The sequence below is a fragment of the Camelus dromedarius genome, chromosome X, assembly GCF_036321535.1.
Source record: "Camelus dromedarius isolate mCamDro1 chromosome X, mCamDro1.pat, whole genome shotgun sequence".
Classification (NCBI taxonomy): domain Eukaryota; kingdom Metazoa; phylum Chordata; class Mammalia; order Artiodactyla; family Camelidae; genus Camelus; species Camelus dromedarius.
In genome coordinates this window covers 21845806-21863538 of record NC_087472.1, presented here as the reverse complement: position 1 = coordinate 21863538, position 17733 = coordinate 21845806, and the positions used below count along the sequence as shown (strand labels likewise).

The following is a 17733-nucleotide window of genomic DNA, read 5'->3' as shown; positions in this document are numbered from 1 at the left end:
GATGCATCGTATGAACCTATTTCAAAAGGCAAATAACAGACTAGAAAAAATGCATAATATGTGACTGAGGTTTTTTTCATCCCTTACATATGAAATATTCTTGAAAATTAATAATATGAAAATTTGAATAAAAAAATGGGTAAAACATGTAAACAGACAATTCACAAAAGAGAAATGCAAATGGTCCATTAACATACAAAAAGATGCCCAAGCTCACTCACTAGTACACTGCAAAATAATAGCACAAAAAGATACTATATTTCATCTAGCAGATTGGGTATGAGAAATCTTCCATCATTGCCAGTGTTGATAAGGATATGGGAAAACAGATGCACTAATAATATATACATTAGTAGGAAGATAAAATGGTTGTTTAAAGGCAAAATTTGGTAATATCTATAAAAATGTTAAATGTACATATCCTTGTCCCATCCTTTCTACTTCTAAGAAATTATCCAACAGGTATGCAAAAAGATGTTTACAAGGATGTTAAGTACAGTACTGTTTCTAATATCAAAGCACTGGAAACTCACTTGTCCGTACAGGGGACTGACTAAATAAAAAATGATATATACAGAAACAGAATACTACAGAGCTATTAAAAAGAATAAGGCCATTACAAAGTCAACTGCACTGTCTTTGTAGATCTATACTACAGATATGGGAAAATATCCAAGACATAACATTAACTAGAAAAAAGTTATTGGTATTTTTATAGTATGTTACCCCATCTGACAATGTACAGAACATTTGGGGAATGACACATGATACACTGTTAACACTGGCTACCTCTCAGGAGTGTCTTGATAATTTCTTGCCCTGGTGATATGACTCTTTATATTCCCAAAAGTTATGAAATTACTTAAAAGATTTGTTTGCCAGTTAATAACTTTTATTTTCTTGCATATGCATGATGGAACCTTTGTAGTCTTACAACTTCTATATTTTATATAGAAGCATAAAGAAGAAGGATTTTTTATTCTAAACCTGTTTTTACTGTTTTAATTTTTAAACCATCAGCTGATATTACTTTAACACTAAAAAAAATAGTAGTTAAAATTACCTACTACAAAAGAAAATATGAGCTTGTTATATCTTAACTTTATAATGGCTTGAAATTTCAATATCATCAAAATTGTTTTCAATTGTAAGAGTATCACAGTCATCACAGAAGTGTCTCACCCACACATAAAGCAATCCCAATGCCTTACACACTTCCTCTGATCATGTCACATCTCCAAAGAAACCATTACAAAGTCAACTGCACTGTCTTATACATGCCTAATGGGTCCAACAGAGCCATTAGGATGTCAGTTATATGGTAGGGCTCCTGCCAAAGCTATTACCAAGTCATTGCATTGTTTCACACACTTCCTTCGACATTCAGATAGTTCCTGAGGAACTGTTATCATTGCTGTGGAAGTGTCCTGTATAACTTACACTATCAGGGGAAAACAAAAAAGCAAAAGAAAGAAATGTAAAAGAAACAAATTCCTTCCATTAAATGCACATGAATGGCCCCACATGGTCAAATATCAGAAGGAGTAACTCCTCATTTGGGTATAACTATTACATGTCATTCAAGAAATCCAGGTGTTAGGCTAGCTATGTTTCACCACTCCTGCTGTTCCAATGAAGCGATGCAGGGTCTGAGAATGACATATGCATGGCTATGGTGGTACGGTGTTTATTGGTAGCACATGGTATATTACCAGGTTTCGGTGGTATGCAGTACAGAAGCAATAGGGAGTAGAGCTAATGGATTGTTTGGCTATTATGGGATTGTATCAGATAATCCCTTACCTGTAAAGTTCCTGAACAGCACATAGGGAGCTCAGCTGCCCAACAATCACGGAAATAAACGGGCTTCTGAGTAGTTGAAATCCCAGTTCTATCTTAAGGGGCTACTACAATGACAATAGGAAATACAATAGTACAAAGTTAACACGCAGCCAGGTCTGAAGTGCTTCATTGGATTTCCTCTCAGTCTTCTATGCTTAACAGAACAAGATTGTTGGCTATTAAAATGATGTAAGATTAAGACAAGTGCAAGGAATTTTATCCAGTTTCAAATGACGAGAGAGTAGGCTGAACACTGCTAGGCTAGAGTTTCCTGGGACACCAGATGTCTCAGAAGCCACAATGAATGTCTGGCTAATCCTTGATGAAAGAGATTTCATCCGGTAGCACCTACTCCACAATACATGATGCATAATAAATTCTTGTTGTGTGACAGATAACAACCACAACTAAGATTTGTTGGGCATTTAATATATAACAAGCACTCTGTAACGTGCTACATATCCATTTTCTCTTTTAATCTTCACACACACACACCAAACTGAAATAGGTAATGTCTCCATTTGACAGACAAGGAAACCGAGGCTTGGAGAGCTTTACTTACCTGTCCAAGGACACACAGTAGGTAAGTGGCAGAACCAAGTCACAAACCTAGGTCTATCTTATACCATAGTCCATGTTCTTAATCGCTTGCTATATGGGGAATATGGTTTATTTAGAATGTGTTAATATAATGATTTTTACTTTAACAAACGGTTTCATATCCCTTGTGTTCTGATAGCAAGCTGTACATATTTTTATCATGGCACTAACTGAATTGTATTAAAATTAGCTCTTTATCATCTCTGGTAGATCTTTTTGAGTATATATGCCCACTTCACTCTGCCCTGCATTGAGAACTGCTCTAAGAATCCAATGGGTGGGTTCCCAGAAAGCAACATTTGTATTGCTGACCTGATTGGAGCTAATGGGTCCAGTGGTAGAGATCTGACTCAAGTGGGGAAAATTATTTTGTCTCATTGGATTTTACAAATGGCATTGAAAAATATCCAGTTAATCTCAACTTCTTTCCTAAACAGAAGAACTATAAACTGGGGAACGGTATGAGGTTTTATGCCTGCCTTGTGGAAGGAGACTTAGAGAAAGTCAATCTGAAGAGACAGGACTAAAGGAAATGGATTCAGAAGCAAGAGGCAAAGTCCAGGCAAGTCTTCTGAGCTAGTCTCTTCTTGTGGTCTAGCCACACTCTTGCCCTGGTCCATGAAGCATTCTCATGCCCTTTTTGTAAATTTGTGGTTTTTTTAAGCTAGCTCAGGTTGGTTTCTGTTACCTGCAATAAAAATAATAAATAATAATAAACAATCCTAACTAAAAGAGCATCTATTTTACCCACTAGACTGTAAATTCCTTGAGGGTGGAGCTGGTATACTGGTCATTTTTACACATCCCCAATCTCCAATACAGAGCCTGGCAAAGAGTGGGTGCTCCATAAATATTGCTTGCACAGAAATATCATTATTAACAAGAATATCGCCATAAATAATTTCTTTGCAATTTATACTTTATTAGTGAAAGGTTACAAATGCTTTTCTCTACCTATTTCCCTCTATTTAGCTTCTTGCTAAGCAATTTCATTTACATTTTATAATCCAAATGTTTCACTTAAGCCATATGTGAAAAACACATTCTTGGAAATTGATTATTCAAATTTAGCTACTGCTATAGTTTTTTTTCCTCCAGCCTAATGTAGAGTCAAATGTAATTACTGAGGAATACCCTAATCACAGAGGTTAATGCTCAAGTAGGACTACCAAAGCCTTCTAAGAAACGCCCACTGGATCACCTGTCAGAGGCAGAGTGTGTGTTACATGACCAGAGGCTTGACCCACTGGAGCATTTCTATTAGAGAAGATCTACAAAAATATACCATCTCTCAGGTTCAACTTTTCCCCTCGGAGCAAAGCACATTTCTCATTTATTTAGTGCCTTCTGTGCTCCAGATCCAGTGGCTAAGTAGTAAAGCAAAACCAGTGAATAAACCAAGTAGCTTCCTGGCTGGTACTTATTAAAAACCTTTATGAAGATAGAAAGCACACAACTCAAGTATTAGCCTATAATGAATAGTCATGGTGGCAGTAATGTGAAATGGGAGTATAAAAGAGGTGAAGTGAATAAAGCATTATGATTGACATCAAAGTGTCCTCCTCCTGAGCCTCAAGATGAAGCTACCTTGAGTAAATCTGCATTTTTCCAATAGATGATTAAGCATCAATAGTGCTCTGACTACACTGTGAAAGTCAAGAAATCCAGATTCTCTTCTGTTACCTGCTGCTCTCCCTTTCCTGTACTTCAGACTTCTCAGTCTATTCCGGTGCTGAAATTGAGGGTGATTTATTTTAATTCTCCATGGGTTAAAGCGTATCGGAGACTTCAATTAAGGGTAACCAACTAGAGTTTATGAAAATGAGAAAAAAATAAATATTTTGAAAGGCTTTCTCAATTAATTAAATGAAAGAAATAAGTCCTCACAGACACAGTTTTGGAAATAGAAGTAGAAAACCCAAGTCATAATCTCCTAGGATGAACAGAATTCAAAGCGTCTTTGAAATCACATCTCAGAATCTTTCTCATTTGAACATCGCACCCAAATAACAGTTTCCCCATCTTCACTTTTTTTCCACATTTACAAGAGTGAAGTTTAAATCATCCTAAAATGATCCACGATATTGTGCTCACTGCCTCATCAATAATCTAAAAGTCAGAATGCATAGGAAGACAGAAACAAAATAAAATGTCACTGATGCTAACAGAGGTACAGGGATATAGGACAGTCTGAGGTAGTGATGCATATAAATCCGAAAAATTCTAAGCTGTTTCACTTTTTTCAAATATAGTATATACAAACTCAAATTACTGAAACAGATTCCCTGCTAGGCCTGCTTTCATGAATGGATGAGATCAACGGGAAATAAATAGCATCATATGCACACAAACATGAAGATCAATTCATTGAAAATAACTTACTTCAAATTACCATGTCTTTTAGAAAAACCATTTACACTCTCATCTCAATTCAAACTTCCTCTGTGAGGATCTATGGAAATGTTGAAGGCAGGCCAGGCCTGGTTATCACTGACTGAAAAGTTATGGAATCCAAATTGGTGAAATCTTACTCTTGGTCATAAATAAGCTTCTAAACTGTATACTCCTTATTGGAAATGATTAGTATGAGGAAGAGTTGCAGAACTCTAACTGAGCAGAGAAAAGTTGTTCAAATTCATGTCTTATATTCATACATGATCCACGGGAGGAAAAAAGTGGCTACCTGGAAAACAATCAATTGCATTTAGCTAACTGGTTTCTAAATTACTGTTCCTCCTATGTAAAATGCTGATAACAATAATCTATTCCACAGATTGGTCATGAGGATGAAATAAGATAAAAATATTAAAAGTATGTTTGAAAATTGTGAAGTGCTGATCAATAATAAAAGTGAACATTAATGTTGTACTTACATGTTACAAGTACTATTCTTAACCTTTATATACATTAATTTATTCAATCATCACAAAATCTTAGAAGTAGATACCAATACTACCCTTGTTTTACAAATGATGAAATTCAGGCACAGAAACCATATACAACTCTCCCAAGGTCACACAGCTGAGATTTAAGTCTAAGCTGACCTGGCTATATGGTATAAACTTTTCATCAGTATGCTCTATTGCCTGTCAAAAGTTGGAATTCTTCTTGGAGGTGCACACTGAGTGAAAAGAGGCTTGCAGTTAAGGACTTGTTTTTAGCATTCTGGATCCTAAATTTTCCTTGGCAGCCCAGCCCAGTTTTGTAGTACTCTATCCAGTTTCGAAAATAAACCATAAGGAAAATAAATCTATAAAGAAAAGAATGGATGCATGTCCTTCACTCCTGAGTATTCCAACTCTGTCTTAGTAAACAGTGCTACGTGATCAAGGTAGATGGTTGATTAGACTGAAGGTGAAATGAAACTGAACAGCCTCAAATCTTCCTGAAAGTTCCTCACACATCCAAGGGATACTGCATATTGACATGGTGCATAGTGGCTCATCATAGTAAGTAGTTCTTATGGTGGGGGGAGGGGAGGATAATATGCATTTTGATGAAGCTGCTTTTGATATATCTTCCCTCTGATCCCCTTCCCCCAGCTCCCTCCAAATTTTGAGTCACTACCCTGTGGTCAGACGGGAGGATCCCCTCCTGCAAAGTGTTATTAGATTTTCATCAAACTCATTTATAAATATTGCTTTCAGTATCCCTCCGCAAAGGGGCAAAAACCAATGAGCACAATGAAGGCAAAAGTAAAACGACACCAATGTCCCCTCATTGTGGAATGACACATTATAAATACAGGTCTACAGAAAACAATAAAGAACATTTCCTTCATTTGAACGTGATGACATGGGCATAATGTGATTCTTAAGCCATGTCAGAGGATCTGAAGGAAAGACCAAGGCCATTTGATAGGCAGCACTGTAAAGTTATGACAGTATCTCAACAATACTAAATTAATGGCTAGAGTCGTGCAAAAAATCGTAGATAATGTAGGAAGTCATGAGGCCAAATCCAACCCAAGCTGATTTCAATCTCTACCCCATGCTAAATCAATGTCTCCCTATCCTACCTTCAGTCCTGTCTTGTCCTTCTCCCCAGCTCCCCCTCACCTCCTCTTCACCATCAACATACACACATGAAGTTTTCCAAGAGGAAAGCAAACCGACAAGCTTCCAATAAACTAGTCTTTGACAAGTTAATTAACCAGGCCTGTGTGTTGTTTGTCAGAGGAGCAGGGTTGCATTTTGTGTGGTGGGTGTCAGGGATCGGGTAAGGTAAAAATAATTTGTCATCAAATATTTGGAAACACTTACCTTGAGTAGACCCAGCTTGAGCTTCCATGTCACAACAAACAGGAGAGAATTTAAAACCTGTAATAGCAAACATTTTTACTAATTAATCCTTGTCCAAATCATCTGGAAAGACTCAATCTTCAATCCTGACCCTTCATCCAGCAGTATTTTTTAAATAACAGATTCAATGAAATATGATTCACATACCATAATGTTCACCCTCTTAAAGTGTACAGTTTAGTGGCTTTTAGTATTTTCACAGAGTTGTGGAACTATTACCACTACCTAATTCCAGAATAGTTTCATCACCCCAAACGAAAACCCATACGTAGGGTCTTGCAAGAGTAGAATGGTGGAGCCCCGTGGGGAAGCTTTTCTTTTATTTTAATATTTCTACCCAGTGAACTGACTAGAACCTCTTTGTCAGGAGTGAGATGAGGGAGAAAAGGAAGTCTGGGAAAAACAGGAGATCATCTATCATCACAATTCATATACATTTGATCATTCATTATCTTTCCTGTTCAACAGGTGAAACCCAGAAAGCTGTAGGGACCAGTCCAAGTTCTCATAACTTTCATCTTAATGCTCTTTCACTAACATGAATATATAAGACATAAATCAAATATGTTCCCTTCTCACTTCCATACTTCACCTCCTCTACACCCTTGGCCAAAGTCAGCAATACATACATACATACATACATGAAAATAAACTGAAAACATCAAGACCCTCAAGGATATTTGGTGATATTACAAAGTGTACTGGACTATCTTTGAGGAAATGATATTCTAACTCGTTGGCAAATGGTCATTCCTGATTAAATCTTTGTGGCCAGTATCCCCTATGGGCTGAAAGAGGCAGAGGAGGATGAAATAGAAAAAAGCTGCAGGTACCAGGCTGTTGGCTACCTCTCTGGCACCTGAGAAAATACTAATTAGCCACTGTTAGGCCTGGTGGCCTTGTGGTCATGGTGTTGGGACCTACGAAATTTAGACAAACAGAATGATGAAGAGATTAGATTAACGTGTTTAATAAGCATTAATGTGATTTTTATGAAAGGATTTTGTCCTTTAGTAGAGACAGAAGAGCAGAAAGTAAAATAAATTAACCTCTTCCCAACAAATCAAAAATACAAAACTTTTTCACTTCTAAAAGTTGTAAGTAAATAATGGATAATTACAATTTAATGATACTTATTGTCTAGCAATTGGCTGATTTTAATTTACCTCCTTTTTTTTTTTAATCATTTCAGTCTAACCTGGTTAATTTGCATGTCTGTACACTTGACAGGTCAATCTGAATCAAGATAGAAAGCACATGCAGGATATGCTTGCTACACAATTGTTCATCTCACTGTTCACATATTGATAAGAAGCCAAAATACGTGAAATGAGTACTTCTATAATAAATGTCACTAGTATTGTACTGGAAAATAAAGATGAAAATAAAAGATGAGTAATAAATAAGACACACACAATATTGCTGACTACAGCAGATTATTTCCCTTGGGGGAATCACCAGAAATAAAAAGCATTTTGTCTATTGTTGTAAATGAATGTGTCTATTTGCCAGATACTCAGGTACATACCTTGTCCAGGGTACCCCGCTAACCTGCGTTTCCTCTCTGCATACTAAACAAAAGACAGGCAGACACAGGGAGGGAAAACAAATCAAAGGCAAAACCCGGCATTCCCCCTGGGTTTTACTTAAATAGCATAGACAGTTCTATTACCGTTTTCCCCATCAGACTTCCTTTCATGGTCAGTGTCCGTCAAGGACAATGCAGAGTTGGCCCGGCTGGACAAACAGGAGCTATGCTCTGACTTCATGCCCCTTATCCACATTCTTAGTGCATGGTCAGGCGAGGCAGCCCCTTCTGTCTCCGTGTCCACATCAGACCCCATCTCTAGCTGGTAGCCATGCCGAGAGACATTGTGCATGTCTGTCTGGTAGCCAGAGCACAGAGTGTGAGGAGGTTCACAAAATTCCATCTCTAAGAAGAAACAAAGTTCAGAGAAAAAGTTTAGAAGCGTACAGAAATACCTGATAAAATTCTACTTTTTTGTCCTTTTGTCCCCCTCCCCTACTGCTAGTATTTATGTTTTTGCAAAGTTAGAATTCCGGCCTTTTTATTTATGGTAACTAGGATTCTGTGCTTATTTTGCACTTCTGTAGCTTAAAATTATGCTACTGTTGATTCTTACAAGGTTCTGGAAAAAGCATGCCCAAAATAGCTTTATAGCTACAATTTTAGGCTGCCCTAAATGTAATGAAATAAGTGAGTGCAGAGGAGTATAAAGTGTAGCGAGCTGTCCTTTAAAAGATATTTCTCTTCTAGGAAGAATATATATGATCTGTAGAGCACACCTATGCTTAAAATATTAAAATTATTGACTTTTCTAAGTATTTCATACATCTTAGAGTTAAGAATAAATAATTCAACATGAACACTCTGAGGAAAAAACATTAAGTTTAAATATACTTTTTCAAAAGCATTTTCCCTAAAACACATTAACCTAAACTCTAAAATTATGAGTATTTAATATCACTATTTCCCATTGTCCCCAAAGGAGATTGAGGCTGACTTTATGTTAATTATTCTGTTTCATTCATTCCTTCAAGAAATACATCGGAATGTTTCAGTTGTATATTGCACCTCAGCAGTGCTTCATGGTTTCGATTTTTCCCCCAACTCCCTCAAGCCTTAGAATCCTAAAATGTTTAGGATCTTAAAGACGATGTAACGAATCCCCTCTGTTTAAAGTTTAGGAAAATGAACTCCAGAGGGTAGATGTCTCTTGTCCATAGCCCATGTCAGATGGCGACAGCCCTTTTTCCTAAAACACTCATCTACCCATAGTGTCTCCTAGACACCAGTGAAGCCCCAATCAACTTACTGCATGAATATCAGGCATTATTCAGTCTTACAGTCAATTTTGCATTCAATTATGGCAAGGTGTCAAAAAAGGAAAAAATTGCTTTAACAGTCCCTAATAAGTTAATGAAAAATGACCACATGCCAAGACATATCATCTGAAATGTCTATGTAATACTCAGATAAGGTAATCCGGGGATGTTATACACTATATAGGATTTTCTCAGACGGACATCAGAGACAGGGTATGTCGTTTGGCCAGGAGGAAGCTTAACTGAGTACATCTAATCCTTAGCACATATCAATAGAAGGCAAACCCTTAAATGAATTTAATTCTTTGAATACAGAAAGTGCTAGAATTTAGACCGACCACATACTAGAAAGAAGTGTACAGAATATGAATATATTCCTTAAAATAGCTATTTTTTGTGACATGTAATTGCCAAAGGTTTAACAAATCAAATCTTAATGCTTATTTAATAGCCATTAGGTGCCCAACACCGTGCTCCGTGAAACAGATATTGTAGGCAAATAAAGCTACTATATTGTATTAGAAGTCAATTATAAATTAATTCTTTCAGGGTTATACGTCATTCTGCTGAGAATGTTGCTTATGATTTCTGTGACGAATGTCTTTAAGAGTAATTCTATTTCTCTATCAAAATTTGCCTAAATTCCAAAGGAGTGATTTTTAAAAATAGGCATGGTTTCTACTCATCAAACATAAAACCTTATGAAACTGCCTCTCCTTGACATAAGGCTAAAAGTAAAATTCCATTTTGCCCAATATAAATCTTAGTGATCTAGAATATTGTGATCGGTTAATATTCATGCCTCTTAATTTCACAATGTTTCATTATCCAATCCTGCTGTGCAGTGTTGCTACAGCAACCTGGTCATGAACCTGTCAGCTGGGAGCTGTCGGGAAGGAATTTCATATAGGCCTGCGTTCACAACTTCCTTCATCCCCCTAGACCATTGGTTCCCAAACTTGAGCATGCTTCAGAATCACCTGGAAGGTTTGTCAAAACACAGATTGCTGCTCCTCCCCCCACCCCTCCGTTTTACTGTCTGATTCAGCTGGTCTGCAGTACTGTCGGAGAACCTGCACTTGTAACAAGTTCCCAGGTAAGGCCTATGCTATTTGTCCAGGGACCACACTCTGAAAACTTCTTCCCTAGAGATTTCTCTGAAGTCAGTGGGAGCCAGGAAAAGGGTTCTGAAGTGAGAGAGTAACCTTACTGTAGCATTCCCAATGATTTTGCAACAGGAGCTCAAATTCTATTTTGGAGACACAAGCAAGAAAGAATTACTGTGAAGTGCCCTCCATTTATTTGCAATGGTTTCAAGGTGCTAATTAGGAAATTTACTTTCAAAAGCACAGACTTGCATTCATTTTCACTCATACAATGGCATATGAGATGTGACTTTCCAAATATTTTAATATGAATATCTGAGTCATAATAAGGACATTCATTGGAACAGGATAAGCAAATAAAAATAAATGCACACCCAATTTGTCATTCCAGATAATAAAATAATAGAAAAGGTTAAAAAAAACCTGACGAATATAAGCAGAATCTCTCTTTGTTAAAGAGATTATTTTAACCCATTCAAAAAGAAACTTGAAGATGGATTTGTCCCCTTCTAAGGAAATGTAGTGTAATACAATCAAAAAATTACATAAGATTTCTATTGGAACTATGATTTGAATATAAAGACTAAACCCCAAATTCTCCAACTAAATAAAGTCAGATAAAAGTATACTTCCTTGCCAATATAAAATTTTGAAAAGTAACAATCCAATTAAGCTATCAGTAGCTCTTTATTTTAATGGTAAAGCACAAAAGGAAAATAGAAATAAGGAAAGAAAGAAAAGCAAAAATTTCACTTATTTACAATAAGTGACATTCATTGAAATGCCTCGCTTCCTTTTCTTGAAATCAATGTTACCACTGTAAATTATTTCCTTAAATAGACAAACGTCTTGGTGGGGTTCAAAATTCCCATAGGATGCATTTTCCATAAAGAACTTAAAAGGCACTATAAGTGGATGTTTTTAGCCTTGCACATATAACCTTGTTACCTAAAATACTACATATTCCCTAGAGAAGATAAAAATTCAGTTGGATTTATTATAGATCTATTCTTACCAAAAAACTAGCCACAAGAGAAATGTAAGTACTATCTTAGAATATTTAAGATTTAAGTGGATAAACTGGTACTGTGAGAAACTACATTTCAAGAGTAAACAGACATAAATGTTGCCAAGTAAATGATGTATATTGGCCCCATGAACATGTATTTAATGTTTAGTGTAAGGAAAGCCGATTTTGCAGCCTAGTAGGAAACAAAATCTGAGCAGATTAATAAACAGTTGAAATCTAATTTTCAAAATGGGCAAAAGATTTGAAGAGATACTGCACAAAAAAGATATAGGAATGACCAATAAATGAATGAAAAGATGCTCAACATCATTAGTTATTAGGAAAGTACAAACTAAAACCACAGTGAGCTACCACTACAGACCTACCAGAATGGCTAAAAAATTCTGATCACACCAAGTGATGGCTAGGATGTGGAGCAACTACATACACTGCTGGTGAGAAAGAAAAATGGTACAACCACCTTGGAAAAGAAATTGGCAGTTTCCTAAAAAGGTAAAGCTATATTTAACAGGAGAACAATGCACTTTGGACATTTATAATGAAGAAATAAAAAGTTCTGTCCATACAAAAATCTGTACAAGATTGTTCAGAAGCTTAATTCATAAGAGCTAAAAATTAGAGACAACCCAAGTGTCCATGAATAGCTGAAAGGATAAATCACCTGTGGTATGTCCACACTATGGAATACTACTCAGTCCAAAAAAAAGATTGAACTATTGATATGTAACAAGATGCATGGGCCTCAAAATAATTATGCTGAGTGAAAAAAGATCAACAGAATGTGTATGTACTGTATGCTTCCATTTAAATCAAGTTCTATAAAATGCAAACGAGTCTATAGCGACAGTAGATCAGTGGTTGCCTGGGGAAGAGACTAAGGGAAAAGTGGAGAACAAAGGGGCACAAGAAAACCTTTGGGATGATCTAAATACCTGCTACCTTGACTGCGGCAATAGTTTCACATATGTATGCATACCAAAATTTATCAAAGTGCACACTTAAAGTATGTGTAGTTTGTTGTACTTCAATTATACCTCTATAATTGTTTTTTAGTGGATTTTACAACACACTAAAAAAAGTAAGAGAGTGAGGAGACTGGAAAACCAGTCAATTTTCATAGGTGAAGCCAAGGGTCTCTGAGCTAGAAGGAGGCCCTGTTTCTTTCCTTTTAGTGGAAGAAAGTACATGTAATATGAATGAAAAGGTAGTCAAAATGCAGTTTTGCTTACATCTAAGCCAAGAGGCAATCAAGGCTAAGTGCTGCATGATTTCTCAGTGACCCTCTAGGGAGCACTATTTTCCTAGGAACATAATAGTTGAAAGCCAGTTTCAGTGGGGAAGTGAGATTAAACTGATCACTGATGAGCTTTCAGCAGCTAAGGGAACACTCTGTAGTTGGGGATCATGAGTTGGGGATAAGCTGAGTGGATCTGGCATGAAGGATCACTTTAGGCCTCTATGAATGCTAATAAATTAATAATTTAAAATTATTTTATGAATACTGAATAAAATTAACTACTCTATTTTCTCTCTAAATTGAGGGATTGATCTTCAGGTGTTCAGCCTGGAGAAGTCATTTATCATAACTTGAAAGGGGAAGTAATAGTTATTTACATCAGCGTTTTTCTAGGAATGTGACTTCTGAGTTTCTGATAAACTTTATTCTTCTTAAAATTCTACCCATCCACCCTTCCTGTAAAGATGAAGCTTTAAGGCATCACACTCCAAATAAATAATTGGAGGTCAAAAAGCATGATAAATCTTAGCCATGACCCAAGTGATTTGGAATATAACTTCCAAAGAGTGTAGTCCATTTCCAAAATAAGAAAGAGGGAGAGGGGATAATATTACTAGTTTTAACTACTATGACTCATAACAAGCCTATGGACTATATGCAAAAGCAAGTGTCAGTAATTAGCCATGTGGTTTCTGGATAAGTCATTTAATATCTTGGGGCCTCAGTTTCTTCATTCACAAAATGTTCAGGTCCAACCAGAAATAAATCTCTAGGTGAACTCCTGTGTTATAAAATTCTGTAATTATAGGCTAAGCCTGTTATGGCAAAATGTGGAATGGTTAATATTTTCAAATGGTAAAAGAATTAGTGGTTTTATGAGTCAAGGTGCTATTCATACTTCTGTGAAGGATAATTACACACATTAGCTAAATAAGATCTTGTGTCATGATTATAGGTCTTGCTATGTTAATGTATTGATGCAGCTTAGGTATCCATTGTGAATTTCAAGATTATTAATAGGGTATGTAAAATATACCATGTAAAAAGTCAACTGAGTAAATAGTTTACTCATCAAACACAAAATTATCAGTTTATAAATATGGCTATTACAAACAGTATTCTCAGGCATAACAAATTAAAATTCACACAATTAAAAAGTACTACAGACCCACTAATAACTCATTACTGGCTCTAAGGAAACATACAATGAGTTATTACAGTCTTAAGCAAGCAGTACAAGGAAGGAAGGGAGACCAGACTGGAGACACAAAATTTTCACAACTGGGTACCATTTTGTATTTCTCAGTTTGAGATCTTTGAAAGGAAAAGGATATCAAATTGTCAAACAAATCAGTTAATGTAAGTTTACTTAAACACAGCTCTGCTGAACACCCACTCAATTTCAAGTCAAGAAAACAAAACAAAATAGACTTCTCTGATTCCTCTTAGTCTTAGAAAATTAGCCCAATTTAATTTCCTCTTCTCTTACTTTGTGAAAAGCTTGATCAAAGGCACAGGACTGTACTAGGGACTGAGCAGACTGAGTTAACAGGACCATGTCATGTCCTCTGGCAAGTTCCACAGAGAGCTTTTTTAAAGGTCTAAATGACAGCAAAGTAATAACGGCACACCACCCAGACCTGACCTTTATTTTTCTGCTGAGGGAGCATCAGCCCTTTCTGGGGCACAGAAGTGAGAGATGGCAGGCTCCCACATGTAAGTCTAGAGACTGGGGTTATCAGAGGACTTCAATAGCTAAGCTTCCTGAAGCCTAATCTCCCCCCTCACAGTTCCAAATGCACCCACTATCTTGGTATTTAGGACCTACCAATTATGCCTTATTTAATTTTCAAGGTTTCTCCATCTGTCAGTATGGTGAAAAGTACAGCAACAAATCTAGGCAGAGTTAAAAGCCTGAAGTATAAACATTCATGCTCTGTGACCCATATTGGCTAACTGGAACCACCCCAGAACATAGTTAAAAGACCATGTTTATGTCAAAAAGGATGTTCTCAAAGGTAAAGTAAGTTGCAAATTTGTAAAAATGGCTCAAACCAAAGAAGGACACAGAAATATAACATAAAGTCAAAAGGAAGGAAGATGAGGTAGTAACCCAGAAGAAATCAAAAGGGACTCCAATCATATTTAGAGAGATGAAAATATCCTTTGGCAATCTAAGAAGGAAAAGAATCTAATGTGGGAATAAACAACTTCTATTTCCTTGAACTAATATTCATCTTAGTGCAGGGTCCAGTTTAGACTATACTCACAGAAGATAGGAGAACTTGCTCTGAAGCTACAGACAGTAGTTATCACTACAATTAAAAAGGTGATGCCTGTTCTACAGCATTCATAACAGGAGTCTGGAAAAAGAATCAGGGACTAGAAAAGATGGTGGGAGGTCCTGGATGTCAGCAGAAATTTTAATCAATGAGAACCTGTACATGTTCCCTTTATACCAACATTTCGAATGAGACAGAGACTTCCTGGCCTAAATGAGAAATTTTCAGTGCTACTGAACACTGAAAATGCATGGTGCTCAATGGCCCTAAAAATTTCTCATTTCTTACCTGTGTTGGTCCAATTTTCTGGCTGTTCATATCACTTTGGAGGCTAAATCCTTATTGACCACTATGGTCTTCCAGGTATACTTCTGTATTTTCATTATGTTCACTAAGCATGTGAAACTGTTTGTTTAATGCATGCATGTGTGTGTGTTCATTTTAAACCATATTAATCTGCAGCACAATTTCGTCTAGAAAAGAACAGTGAGCTCTTTAGAGTTAGATGACCACTAAAAACACTTGCAAGTGTTTCAAAAAACATACTCTTGAAGGCAAACAATGTGACTTCTACAACATTCTACACTATCTGTAAGCATTTATTTTGTGATGATTGAGAAAGATATCAAGATAGAACTGTGCATCAGAGTCACTGTCCACAAAGAACTACTGAATAAACTACATCCTGCTCCATTAGGGGATTCTTCTCACCATCTTTCAAAGATGCCCTATTTATTTTTGCCTCTGTATCTTTGGACAAGTGGTGCCAACCACCCGAATTATGACCCTCTGATTTTTCACTAATCTAATGCCTAATAACTGGCTTAATCAGTACCTTCACAAAGTGTTCTCCAACTTTCCTCTCCCTCCTCCCCATAATCTTACCTTTCTTTACAGCATATCTAATCTTTACTACATGATTTTATACCTGATTGTATATCTTTTCTGTATATCATCTGTATTACCTCCTGAACTAGCCCTCTGGATCCTATAGTGTTTTCTAAACTTTTAGTATCTCTCAGAATCAAATGAGATAACTTCTGCAAAGTGTTGAAGGACTATATAAATATAAGGTGGCATTGCCATACCTCTGGCCTTAGAATAATTCTAGGCAAGGAGTGATCATAAAATACTGAAGTTTTAAAGTCAGTAGTTAATATGAAACCACTCTTGAAAGGGTTAAATTCTTGAATACAATTATGACACATATGAGATGGCTTTGCTTAACATAAAACAATGCTTGCCAATGCAAATTGAAAAATTGTTATTTTGGTAAATTAGCAATGCATTTCAAAGAATAGAGGCTCCACAAATTTGGCAAGAAGGGAAACACAGCAACCTGATGGCTGTGGACTTAGGAAAAGAACAACTTACAGCAATATTAGACTAAAAGGGAACAAGTTCTCTGTATCATCTTCTGACTAAAATAAAGGAAGCTGTCCCCACTACACTTTTTGCCTTAATGAACTGGAAAAATGAATCCCTATTAAAATCCTTCAAAATACATCTTAGGGTATAAAACTGGGAGGCCTTTGATAAAACCAATCACAAAGCCTTGGTAAAAGATGATCTTTTAGCTGGCTTGAGTCAAAATGTCTTTTGTTTCTCTTACCCATCAGTTTCATCCCATACACCAGACAGAAATTACCATATTGGCAAATCTGTGGAGTGTCCTGGAATGAAGAGGTGGCTCCTCTGAGAGACTCTGTTTTCATGAACTCAGAGAAATTTTTTTTTCAGAGATAGAAGAAACTCTCCAAATGCACAAAGGTTGTGGAAAGAACTTAGGATATTCATCAGGGACTTTTAGATTTGAACTCTCTTTAGAGAAAAACTAAGTTCTGGAGAAGAATTCCACTTCCAGTCAAGACAGGGTGACAGGGATCAAATTTATTCTCCTGCTGAAACAACAGCAATAAAAAACAGACAAAATGTATGAAACAATGGTTTTCAGACACTGGGCAGCACAGGAAAGTGATCCCTGAGATACAGGAAACACATGAGAGGAGCCCTCTGAGTGCTCTGGCTCACTGCCTGCAGAACTTCCAGGCCTCAGCATGGGGAAGGAGAAGGCAGGTGGAGGAGCCTGGCAGTCTCTCTGAATTGAAGAGATGGGCCTGGTGGTCTAGGAAGGCCAAGACAGCTAGAGTTAGTGCTGCAGAGTAGCAGAGAGGAGAGAACTGCAGAGAAAGAACTCCAGAGATCTGGAGAAGTCCCCCTGGATATTCACCGGAGTCCTGAACAGCTCACGCATCCAAGGAAACCATTTGAGACTGGATAAAGAACCACCTGAAAGGATTAAAGGAAGCAACTTTGAATCTGAAACAGGGCTACAAATAGTCCCTGTTCTCAACAGCCAGAGTGAAAAACCCCGTAATTCATGAGCATGGAACAGAGTATGCAAAAGGGTTTTGTATTCCTGTATCTATTACTGAACTTTGTTTTGAGGTCTAATCAATACTTGGCAACAGCTTTATCCTTTTGGGTC

At 36.7% G+C, this 17733-nt stretch overlaps 1 protein-coding gene across 4 annotated transcripts in view; it reads right to left on the bottom strand.

Annotated features, from left to right (window-relative positions):
* TENM1 (teneurin transmembrane protein 1) overlaps window positions 1-17733 on the bottom strand; it is a 701438-nt gene that overhangs the window by 426768 nt on the left and 256937 nt on the right. For all 4 annotated transcript variants that reach the window (XM_031445499.2, XM_064482772.1, XM_064482770.1 and 1 more), the window contains 2 exons: window positions 8416-8676; window positions 6705-6761 (listed from right to left, as the gene is read on the bottom strand). In XM_031445499.2, coding sequence (XP_031301359.1) covers window positions 6705-6761; window positions 8416-8676 — 318 coding nt within the window. The remainder of the gene's footprint in view (window positions 1-6704; window positions 6762-8415; window positions 8677-17733) is intronic.